Source organism: Mesocricetus auratus, unplaced genomic scaffold, assembly GCF_017639785.1.
Source record: "Mesocricetus auratus isolate SY011 unplaced genomic scaffold, BCM_Maur_2.0 Super-Scaffold_100020, whole genome shotgun sequence".
NCBI classification, from domain to species: domain Eukaryota; kingdom Metazoa; phylum Chordata; class Mammalia; order Rodentia; family Cricetidae; genus Mesocricetus; species Mesocricetus auratus.
The window spans coordinates 18852345-18865062 of NW_024429201.1; the positions used below are offsets into that span (position 1 = coordinate 18852345).

The 12718-nt window shown below is 37.9% G+C and overlaps 1 protein-coding gene across 3 annotated transcripts in view; it reads left to right on the top strand.

Annotated features, from left to right (window-relative positions):
- The window catches only part of Bdp1 (B double prime 1, subunit of RNA polymerase III transcription initiation factor IIIB), a 93744-nt gene that overhangs the window by 52907 nt on the left and 28119 nt on the right, over positions 1-12718 (top strand). For all 3 annotated transcript variants that reach the window (XM_040728891.1, XM_040728893.1, XM_040728892.1), the window contains exons 23-30: positions 639-840; positions 1105-1298; positions 2291-2678; positions 5557-5676; positions 8116-8152; positions 8579-8671; positions 10064-10289; positions 10812-10972. In XM_040728891.1, coding sequence (XP_040584825.1) covers positions 639-840; positions 1105-1298; positions 2291-2678; positions 5557-5676; positions 8116-8152; positions 8579-8671; positions 10064-10289; positions 10812-10972 — 1421 coding nt within the window. The remainder of the gene's footprint in view (positions 1-638; positions 841-1104; positions 1299-2290; positions 2679-5556; positions 5677-8115; positions 8153-8578; positions 8672-10063; positions 10290-10811; positions 10973-12718) is intronic.

Sequence of the window (12718 nt, forward strand, 5' to 3'; positions counted from 1 at the left end):
TGCAGTGCTAACAAGTTGTTGGCCATTTTGCTACATTCCTATATCTATATCAGTTTTTTCAGCATCCTAATTTAGGTCCTATCCATTACTAAAATACTTTCAGAAGTCCTTAGGTAGCTATTCTAGCTACCTTGGTAGCTTTGGCTTTCTTTGAATGTTTAAACCTTGTTTTTGTCTGAGATGGGTTACACTAAGAACCTTAAGCCACTGCCTGTCACTAAGACCTTTCCAGGAGCTTTCAGGAATGTGATAAGATAGACTTGCTGCCAAGCAAGACTATTGTGTGTTTGTTCATGGGTTGTAGCTCAGTTGAAGCTTTTGTTTAAAGTGCTGGTATAAAATCTGTTTAGCTACTGTGGCAAGTTTGGAGTGCTTTGTTTTTTCTCTGAAAATTTAAGTTATATGAAATCAGACTAGGACTAGTGAATGAAAGTAAAGAAAGAGTAGTAATACTATAAACTGTTTCCAGGCTATACAGAAAATGGAAGTTATAAAGCTTTTATGTTTTCTGTTTCATATATAAAATGCAATGTTTATATAATCGTTTGAACTTAGAATCGGTTAAATCCAGAATTGTTTAATGTTGTTGCATTGATGGAGACTTCTGGTCTTCAACCATAAGTTGTGTTTCATTCTAGGCCTGAAAACAAACCTCATGTGCCTAGTCCAGCACAGCTGATAAGAAGGAGATTCCAAAGGGTTAAACCAAATTTAGGAGGAGCGCACCATAAAAAAGAGCAACCAAGTGTAGAAAAAGACACAACAGAGCAGAGCACAGCCCCAGAACCAGAAGACCATGTGCTGCCGAAGGGAGACTTGGCCATCCAGCTTTCTCTAAAAGTAAGAGTGGGGAAAGTAGTGTTGTCAGTGAGTCTGCTGTGTCAGGGTTGTGAAGGAGAGCCATGGCGAAATCTCTTGCCTTTGTGCTGCACATATTTCCGTGAAAAGCCAGTGATGTTACAAGCTTGTACAGATGCGAAAATTGATCACCCGTGGCTTTGTAAGTTTAGAGGACTACGCCAGACTGCTAAACTGTGGTGATAAAGATTGTTTCCATGGTACTATTAAGGTGTTTTGTTTGTTTGCTTGTGTTTTTTCTTTAAGGAAAAGACGGAGATTCTGACACCTCTGGAGGTTTCAGAAGGAAAAGACTGTGTAGTTCCTGAAGAGTCGGGCTCTGACAGAAATGATGCTCAGCTGAGAGCTGCACCAGCAGGAGGTGCTAGGGCCGAGACTCTGGAAGACCATCCTGCATTGTCTTTGGGGCTTGAAGAACACGGGCTTAGTAAACAAATTAGGTAAAGTTTTATTTTAGAGACTCAGGCTAGGAAATAAAAACACTATTCCTTAAAGAACTTCTACCTTAGTGTACTGTTCTTTATTTACAGCCTATTGTTTAATTAAATTTGTAGCAATGTACATCTTTTTTTCCTAACAAAAGATAGTGTGCATTATCTCAGCAACTAAAATGCTAATTCTCGCTTGGCTGTAAACCATAACGAAGGGTAGTTTTGTAATTCAAGAAAGTGGGAAGGAATCTAAGTTCTTGAAAAACAGCATTATTTTCCTAATCTGTTTATCCAGTAAGATAAACCAGTATCACTTTTTGATCTCATGTTCATTATTGATTGGTTCCATGTATTTTGTCTTCCAGTTATTTCCAATTTTGTGTTTATCTCAATCACCCTATCAAGGCCAATATTAAAAACTTACTGTGCAGCATTTATAGATACATAACTAAGAATTCACTCAGAATAAGATACTAAATGGTAGTTAATTCCTTATTTTCATGGTGTGTGTGTGTGTTTTTTTTTTTTGTTTTGTTTTGTTTTGTTTTGTTTTTTCGAGACAGGGTTTCTCTGTGGCTTTGGAGGCTGTCCTGGAACTAGCTCTATAGACCAGGCTGGCCTCGAACTCACAGAGATCCGCCTGCCTCTGCCTCCCAAGTGCTGAGATTAAAGGCGTGCGCCACCAACGCCCGGCTTCATGGCGTGTGTTTTTAAAAGAATGAGTGGGGCTAGGGATATAGCTTATGAGCACATTGTGTAGGACTTTTGAGGCCTGCATTCAATTCTAGCATCATAAAAGGTGATCATCATCATCATCACCAGTGCTGGGAGTTAGGGCTTCGTGAAATGCTGGGCAAGTGCCCTGCCACTGAGCTATAGTCTTAGCCCAGGATCTTTATTTTAAAGGTTGGACCTGAGATTTTACTCTTAACAATTTGGTTTTCATTGAGAGTATCTTGGTGCATACATGACTATAACTGTTATTTTGGTTAAACATCCAGCCATCCACAACTATTGAAAGAATCAAATTATTCCAAAACTGCTCTGCATCGAAGAACGACTCCCTCTTCTGCATCTGAGTGTGAGATAGATCACAGTGGGAAAAGAGCACATAGGAAGATGAAACCAAATGTGACCAAAGGGCGTGGATCGAAACGAATTCGAGGTAAGACTGCTAAGAAGGAACCTAGAGCTTCCAAGTCTGTGTTGGTGACTCTTCGGGCTTCTCAGAAAGAGGATGAAGATGATGCTGAGGATTTTGATTCTGACTATGAGGAAGAAACCTGTCATCTTGCCCCAGAAGAATTAAACAAAGCACCAGTGTTTGTACCTGTTGGTCTCAGATCCCCTGAACCAGTGTCTGCTCAGATCGAGGAAACAATGGAAGAGGTAGTTTGTGTTTTGTTTTGTTACGTTTTTTTCAATTTTGGCGTTTTCACCTCTTCTAATGGATGCTTATTTCTTTTCTTAGTGATTGTTAAGATCCTAAGAGTCCTTTAAATATTTACTGTCAAAAGTAGTTTATTTGGGACTTAGTGACTATCTTAAGGAAATAAGCAGAAGTCGCCTGTGTGGCCATCACTCAGTTGTCATAGTCCATGCTCTTCCCAGGGACTCAGTTAACTATGATAGAAACTCTAAACTACTTGTATGTGTAAACTGCTCAATTTACCTTTTGATTAATTTGAAAAAAGTTTCAGTAGATGTTTTTCTATGAACTCTCTAATAGGCTTTCTATGTTATGGTTGGTAGAAAACATAGAATCTTCCCTTCTTCTCTTGTTTTTTCTTTTTCTCTTTTTTTTTTTTTTTTGAGGAGGGGTTCTCATGTATCTCACATTGCACTTTGGCAAACTTGCTATATAGTCAAGAATGGTCTTGAACTACTGATCCTCCTGTGTCCACCTTCCCAGTGCTGGGATTACTACAGCCACGTGCTGCTACAACTGGTTTAAGAAATGTTGAAGATAGAACCTACAGCTTCATGTCTATGAGGCAAGCAAGCACTGTACAACAGAGCCATATCCTCAGACCCCCACATCTCTCCCTTCCTCTTTCCCTCCCCCTCCCCTTCTATTCTCTCCCCTTCTCCTCCTTCCGTCTTCCTGTCCTTCATTCTTTCTATCTCGTTTTTATCATTACTCTCCATCCAAAAGAACTAACCTTGCAAAACTGGAACTCTTGTTTCTATTTAGCCTAGGGTGACCTTTAATTTCTAATCTGGAATTACAGATATGTGGTGCTGGAGATGGAACCCAGGGCTTTTGCATATTTGGCATGATCTCTACTAACTGAACCACATCCCTGTCCCTGCTTCTCTGCTCTTAGTTCTTTTTGAGATAAAATCAGAAGGAGATTTGCTAGAATACATGGTAATTCTGTATTTAAGGTTTTTTCTTTAAAGCAAAAAAAAAAATGAGTTTTCCACAGTAGCTGCATCATTTTACTTTGTCACCAGTAGTGTTCAAAGGTTCCAGTTTCTCCCTGTCTCCACCACCATCTATTTCCCCTCTCTTCACTCATTCTCACTCCTCTTGCCTTCCTTTCTCCTTTCCACTCCCTGGCCCCTCATTTTAAGTAGTCATTCTACAGCTGGAATATGCCCCAACTCCTGTTTTTTTTTTTTTTTTGTTGTTTGTTTTTTTGTTTTGTTTTTTGTGGTGGTACACACCTTTAATCCCAGAGGCAGGAGGATCTCTTCTGAGTTTGAGGTCAGCCAGGTCTATAGAGCGGGTTCCAGGACAGCCAAGGCTACACAGAGAAACCCTGTCTCAAAAAAAAAAAAAAAAAAAAAAAAAACCAAACAAAAAAGCAGCAGCCATTCTAATTTGAGCAGGAATGAAGTGGGTACTTTACTTCCTTGTTGCTGGCCTCACATTCCAACTCTTTAGCATTAAAGTTTCCTTTCTTAGCTGGTTTATTGGACAGACTATCTGAATCAATTCTGTAGAAGCAGAATCAGGTGTTTGTTAAGATAGTAGTGATGGTAGAGAAAGCAGTTGGAGGAATACTGTGCTACTTCTGTTAAGAAATGATGTAATTCTTGAATCTGTAGATATTTTTGTTAATGGAAAGGACAATCTACCTTTAATTTACTTAGGATTAATAATAACTTGTTAAATGTCTAAAGGTAAATGAGTTAGTAGAATTCTTAAAATAAACTGAATAATATTGTAAGTATACTGAATGTAAGTTTTAGTATACACTAAGAAAATACGAAAGAAAAGTTTTTTTTGGAAGGATAACCTGGTTAATACTGTATAGAGTATGATCTCCCTGCTTCCACCACCACTTGGGTGAAGGCAAATTGCTAGGGAAATTAACTTCAATAATCAGGCTCTGGGTTATGTCTCTTAATAGAGTATCTTCTTCAATGGCACACTATCTTTCCCGCTGTTCTGGCAATCAAATTTTTAGGGCCTTGTAGACATGGACTCTGGATTATACTGAGACTTTCATGCTAACAGTTTTGATAGTTGGATAGGAACAGTTTAAATTGTATTTCCTTTAGACTGAAGAGATGGCTCAGCTGTTACCAATCATGAGGACCATAGTACAGATCTCAGCTTCCATGTCCAGCAGACACCTAACTCTAGCTCAGAGGGATCCAGCACCTTCTATTGGCCTCTTCAGACTCACAGATGTGATCTGTATTGACCCCTATGCAAACTAAATAAAATACATCTTTAAAAAATTATATCCCTTTAGCCAACTGTCAAGTGAAGAGTGAGTGGGTGTCCGGATTCATGTAACTGTGGGGTGGGAAGATTGCTTCACCATGGCTAATAACGTGATCAGTGGTTTTAAGCATATTAAGTCCTCTCTACTAGAATATTTATATGCTACTGTGCAGTTAATTTTGTGTATAGTTAGCATGTTTTTTCTTAAATGAGTCTGTTGAGGACAGAACCAAGTATACCTAACATAACTTTGTATCTTTATGCTTATATGCTTGTATTTTTGAAAGCATTATGTAAATGTTAGCAAATAGATGAAATTGGGAATGGGAAGTGAAATGCCAGCTACTCAAAAGATTAGCTGTAGAGATTTTGATTAGTTTTTGTAGTAGACTCAGACCTCTCAGAAAAGTAGTGTTTTACTTTTGCTAAGTTGTTAGTCACTAGGAATTACTGTGATCTAGTTTTTAAGTTGTGTAATTGTGGAATATTTCTTCATTTTAATGTTTAATTTTGATTATTTGTGTGGAAAGTGAGATGTTTTAATGTTTGTAATTTGTCAAATTGAAATAATAATACTTCTTATGACAGCTTGAGATAACCATGGATGTTGCAGACATGGGATGTGTAACTGTTGTTGAACATCAGCTTTCAAACATGGATGCAACAACTCAGGATGTGCAACCCGAAGATTTGCATTCATCATCATTTGTAAGCATCTATATTCACGTTTTTCCTTTCATTTGTTTACTTCCTAAAGAGGACAGGATTATATCCATAACTTCATTTTTTTCCTCTCATGTAGTGAACTGTTTATGGGAGCAGTTGAAACTTGTGAATTTTCATGGATTTTACATTTGATTGTAAAACTTAGTTTTTGTTTTGTTTAGTGAATTATTGTCATAGACTTTAACCTCAAAAGTCTGAGGCATAAGTCTCTGCTAAATACATTTTACAGCAACTGCACAGAGCTAGCTACACTATTATAAATCCTATAGTAGAGATGGATTTAAAAACCAACAAAATTACGTTTGCTTTTATTTAGTCTATGTTAGTTTTAGCCTGCATGCATGTATGTGCACCACGTTTGTATTTTGAGTAGGTTTTTCTAGTGGCTCTAAGGAAGAAACCTCCCTTTCCTTTCTTTCTGCTTTTCTGGAATTTTCTAGTGCTTTGTAATTTCTTGGCATTCCAACCTTGGCTTCTGACATTCTTCCTACATGTTTGTGTCTTTTTTTGACACATTGAATTAGGGCTAATATGGCTAACTTGGAGTGTGGGGGGAAGGCAGCCTTCAGTCAGCACCAGGGTATTGGGGAAAAAAAAAGAATCTATGAACGCAGTGAGGGCTCAGGACAAAATTTTAAATATATGAGGGCTAGACTTTTTCTATCTGAGAGGAAAAAATAAGAAAACACAGATACTTTCTAATGGTAACTTTCTCTTTACTTCATCTTGAAAAAATTCCTCTCTGAAAAGACTCCCTCACTGCTCTACATTAGCTCTTCACAGCCTCCTGATTAGCAGCTTCTCTCTAACTAACTCTGCGCAGCCTCCACATCTCTAGCTCTACTCTGTCTTCCCACCGCGTTGCTCATCAGTCTACACAGCCTCTGTCTCTACACCACCGCTCTGCTCACAGTCAAACTCTGGACAATTATCTGTTACATTTTTCAGGGCCCTACCCATTCTCATAGCAAGATGAGTCACAGTTTTTCTCAGGCTAGGGATGTCACATTGACCAGCCAATGAGTAACACTTGACTATGCATGTAGCTCTTTCCCAGACAGAGCTGAAGTGTCAGCGAGTATGTGCAGAAAGTCTCAGTTGCTAGACAAGGAGTTATCTTCATGTTATCTGCCAGGCTTTTTTGCAAGTAAAAAGTGGCACTAAAGTTATTTCATACCTGACCTTGGTAGACTCCTGGGAACTTGTCTTTTAGTACTTCGCCTCCAGAGACAACCAGTTTGCTTTGAATTTGTTTTGAAGTCTAAAGTTAGCTGTGTGAGTTTGTGACTGAGAAAACTATTACTTTCCTCTGTCAGTCTGAATAATGAAAAATGTCCTAGTATTGTTTCTATTCACCACAGTTATGTAGATTAAGCAGAAATCATCTTCCTGACTATCCACAGCTATATGTGTGCTCAGTAGATGGAGTGTTTTCATGAGATACACACAAGCGGTGAGAAAACACCCGTAGCAGTTCTTAGGGAAGAAATGAAGCGGCACATGAGAGAAATTACAGATACAGGCGGCCAGTTTTCAGAGTCAGTGGTCCTGTAAGCCTTGCTCGACAGGATTATCTTCATCAGAGGATGCATCGACACACCTGAATTATCAATTGACATATGCCAGAGGCTATAAATGTTTGGCAATCTTACTGGTCAGCAGGTCCGTGGAGCTCCTCATGCTGCCTCTGGACAGCTGTCTCCTGTACATCATTTATTAAAATTGGTGATTTTTTTTGGGGGGGGTCTTTACGAGACAGGGTTTCTCTGTATTGTTTTGGAGGCTGTCGGTCCAGCCTGGCCTCGAACTCACAGAGATCCGCCTGCCTCTGCCTCCCGAGTGCTGGGATTAAAGGCGTGCGCCACCACCGCCTGGCAAAATTGGTGATATTTTAAGCCAGTCAGTATACAAAGTTTGTGTCTTCTCCCAGACTTTAGTTTTTATTGGGTAAAAACTGGTAGCAGATGAGTTCAGGCGTTATAACTGTAAGGATCTAAGATGTATATAGTAATGATGAGAGAAATCAGGAGTGAGATGTAAAAGAATTTAGCCTTTAAATTATTATTTCTGAAGTTTTATGATCAAATATAAATTAAGAAATGTTACTATTGGGGCTGGAGAGATGGCTCAGAGGTTAAGAGCACTGACTGCTCTTCCAAAGGTCCTGAGTTAAATTCCCAGCAACCACATGGTGGCTCACTACCATCTATAATGAGACCTGGTGCCCTCTTCGGGCCTGCAGACATACATGCAGGCAGAATACTATATGCTAAATAAATAAATAAATCTTTAAAAAAATGTTACTATTACAACTAAAAACACAGAAAGACCTGTAAAGTGTGATGCTTGAAACAAAAAGAACACCAGAACATTTATTTGGGGGAAACACTTAAGATGTTACTTATCTTTTCCTCTCTTTAGGAAATGGTCATAAGTGAACAGACCCAAGAAGAACCAGGTAACTGTTAAAAGAATTCATTAAAACAATTTGGTTCACTGTAGCGTGGTGATTAACAGTGGCAATAGGTAAATAGGACAGCTTGCTGAAGTATAGAGCAGTGACCTTGATAGGCAACGGGATTCTCAAAACCTAACTTTAGAAGGTGACCCTAGAGTTAATGATAGGTAAAGAAATAGTGATGGAGCTGCACAGAGTTATTAAATGTGAAGGAAGTGTTTTCAGGCATTAACAGTCAGTATTGATGATCTGACTCGAAATGTGCAGTATGTGACCCAAACAGTGTGGCACTAATATTAGGATGGTGGTGGTAAGAAAGCTATTGAAACTGTTTACTAGAAGAGGAGTATCTGAATAAAGTCTTTCTTAAGTGAAGAGACTGGTGGATTCACTTTTTCTATTTTAATGATGGCATATTTCCTCAAGGTCCCAGTGATGGAAGCACGGAAGCTGCCATAACTTTACTTGCAATGGGAGACATAGTATTGCAATCAGAGATCATCACTGAACAGGGTGATGGTAAGAATGGAAGATAGTCTCTTTAGTGGCAACAATTTTGAGATGATGCAGTTGGTTTATTAAGAATAATTTGGGGGTTAGGGCTGGATAGACGGCTCAGTGGTTAAGAACACTGGCTGTTCTTCTAGGGGACCCGGTTCAATTCCCAGCACCCATGTGGCAGCTTATAGCTGTCTGGGGATCTGACACCCTCACACAGACACACATGCAGGATAAACACCAATGCACATAAAATAAAAATAAATAAATTATTTAAAATAAAAGAATATTTTGGAGCTGGAGAGATTGGGTAAGCTATTAAAAGGCTAGGGTTATAACTAAAAAAATACAAGAATGAGTTAGGCTGGTCTTTTAGTGGTCTTTAATCCCTAGCCATTGGAATGCAGAGGCAGGCAGATCTCTGTGAGTTGCTGATAGCCTGGTCTACTTAGTGAGTTCCAGGCCAGCCAAAACTTGAGGGAGAAGGAGTGGGAGGAGAGGAGAGAGATGTGTATTCATGGAATATTTATCTAGTATATATCCAACCTGTATACCTATAACCTGTAACCATCATGAATATCATTGTATAATGGAGGTCACTGACCACTGATTACTTTATAGATATTTCTTTAGCAAAGGGGTTCCTACTTCAGATGATGATCATAATTCTGATAAATCTATGAAGGAGCAAATTGTAGATACTGAGATTTTTTAATTCTAAACTATTCTAGTAGTGGAAGGAGCCAAAGGAAATGCCAAATAAATCTTTAATATTTTTATTTTTGTGGTATGGGGTATGGAACCCGGGGCCTTGTATTTGCTAGGCAAGTACTCTTTACTGAGCTAAATCTCATGCCCCAGAAGCTGTGCTCTTTATTCATTATAATCTTTAACTACAGCTAATTGTATTACTGGTAATTGTTTTGACTGGTAATGGATGATCTGCCATTCATTTTCGTTGTTAGACTTGTAAGTTCATAAGTATGCGTTTTTCAGGGGAGTCTAATTTGTGTTCTTTCTCAGTGGCAGACTATTATATTGGAGCCTGTCACAGATTTCTAGTACATAAAATTCCATTTCAAAGACTAGTAAATGAAGATGCTCTGTCTTGAAATCTATGTAGAGTATATAGTTATTGAAAGTAACAAAAGGCTAGCATTTACTTAGAATACGTCAAAATTGTAGTAATAGGATTAATTAAGCTGAGTACAAGTCAAATATTGTGAGTCAAGTGTGAGATAATAAATTTGGATCCTAAAAGAACAAACTTTAATACTGAAATTAGATAGTTATTGAATGCTGAAAAATTAATTTTGTTTGGAGAGATGGCTTTAGAGGTTAAGATAAATTAATTTTATTAAGGTAGCTATTAATATTTTGTCATTTTTAATTTCCTATTTTTTTCTGCAATAGGAGTATGTGTATTTCCTGATGTTCATTCAAAGGATAAAAGTCATGTTCCTTTTAGCCCAGATAATGTAAATCACAAAATTGTTCATGAATATCAGGAAGTTTCTTCACCTGTCATTAGTATATTGCCTGCATCACTTGAGGATAACAAGATTGTATCGAAGGAGCAAAGTGCTGGAGAAGAAGCTGGTACGATGGAAGAAGTAATGGAGAACACTGTGTCCACCAGGTTATTTTAATATTTAATTAGCAAATACAACTAAACAGTACCGTTAATTTAGTTATTAGCGTCTAGTAATGATTGTATGTGAATTAAAAATTATAAACTGATACCAACAATGGTTTGTTGGTTTGCATATGAAATCACAGCAATATGTTTTCTGTGTCTTTGAAACTTAAGTGAAATATTTTTGTATGTATTCTGTTTTACAAACATGGTCTCCATTTTCTTCTTAAGTCTCTTGGTAAACTTAAATACTTTATAATTTTAGCATTCAGAAATGGACATTTACCAGATGTTGTCAGATGCCTATAATTTTAGCCTTCTGGAGGCTGAAGCAGGAGATAGATAGCTTGAGTTTTAGGGGAGCCTCTTGTCTTGTTGATACTCTGCCCAAACAGACAGACAGCAAGCAATTACATATAATATAGCACCTGCATTGTGGGAATATTAACTGTATTAGCACTACACATGACACCACAAAAGGACTCTTACACAACTGATAACTTTCTCTCATCCCTTTTCTTCTAGGAATACAGCGTCTACAATGACCAAACATTTGAGAATGGAGAGTCATTTTATTTTACCTGAGCCAAATTCTGAGAAGATCTTAGAAATTTGTGGGCTGGATGGTCATCAGGAAGTTGCCAGTGTTTGTGTAACCAAAGGGACAGAAATGGGAGTTCAAAGAGGTTAGTTTAATTTTTCTCTTACCAAATTGCAATGACAAAAGATACTTTAGGGACCTAGGAGATAGATGGCTCAGTGTGAGTGTACAGCTCACTTGCCACATGAGCCGTAGACCTGTGTTTGATCTCCGGAACCTGTGTACGGGTGGAAGGAGAGAACTGATTCCACAAAGTTCTCTGACCTGCACATGTTCACTGTGGAACGTGGGACTCCTCTGACAGTAAATAGTTTTAAATTTTATTTTAAAAATGTATTTGTGTAAATATTTTGTTCATATGTATTTTGAGAGGGAGGGAGAGTGAATGGGAGAACACACCTGTAATTCCAGCACTCTGGATGTTAAGACTATCTAAACAAAAAGTATTGTTTATTTTTGTTTTCTTTTTCTCTTTTTGCTGCTTACATTTTTTTTTTTTTACTTTTTTAATTAATTTACTTTTTCCATTCCAATCCCAGTCTTTTGTGGTTCCCCCTCCTCACCTCCTATGTGCTCCCTGGAGAGGGTAAGGCCTCCTCTAGGAAGTCTACTAAGTCTGTCCCATTATCTCATTGAGGCAGGACCAAGGCACCTTTCTACCCTCCACATCCGTGTCTAGGCTGAGCAAGATATTTCTCTATCTAGTATGGGCTCCACTAAGTAAGTTTGTGCATTAGTGGTAGATCCTGGACCCACTGCCAGTGACCTCATATATTGTCCCAGCTGCACCTTTGTCACCTATATTCAGGGAGTCTAGTTCAGTCTTACGCAGGTTCCCCATTTATCAGACTGGAGTCAGTGACCTCTCATTAGTTAGGGTTAGCTGATTCTGTGGGTTTCCCCATCATGGTCTTGACTCCTTTGTTCATATTATTGCTTCTCCCTCTGTGTTTATTTATTTTAAACTGCAGTTTTATTGGAACATGATTCATGTACAGTACAATTTACCTATTTAAAGTTTACAGTTCAGAGGTATTCTGTCACCAAACTGTATAATTGCCACCATCAGTAGCTACTCTCCAATCCTAAGCAACCACTAGATTTACATTTGTTTTTGTTTATTTGCATTTTCTAGACATGTCATGTGAATAGAAACATGCAATATATAGTTCAATCTGGTGTTTTCCATTAGCATAATGTCGTCAGAATTTATTTTTATGGTAGCCTGTATGAAATGCCTTTAAAAATTTGCTGCTGTGTGTATGTGGGAAGTGTGGTGAGTATGTGGAAGCTGGAAGACACCTTATGGAGTTGGTCCTCTCCTCCCACATTTGCAGGTTGCCATATTTTCTTGGTAAGAGCTTTTACCCACTAGTCCCTTGTTTCTTTTTATTGCCAAATAATACTTCATTATATTAATGTTCTATATTTTGTTTATTATCTACTGATGAGCATGTGGGATATATCTGCCTTTTTGATATAATGAATAATGCTCCTAAGAATTTTCAGGTGGACATATGTTTGCATGTCTCTTGGGTTTATGTTTACAAAGTACAATTTCTGGGTCATTCAGTAATTCTATTTTGAACCTTTCTCCTCTCATGCTTGGGGTTGAATTTAGGTTTTTACACATGGTAAGCATACACCCTATCACTGAGCTATATATATCTTCAGCCTATGTGTTTAATCTTTGCTGTACCTACTAAATTGTTTTTAAGAAGATAACGATCCTTTACTCTGATTTTTATATTTCATGTGGGAATTAAATTTTAAAAAGTAGTTACACCATTTTATGTTTTTTAAAAATTTTTTATTTTAATTTTAAATAGCT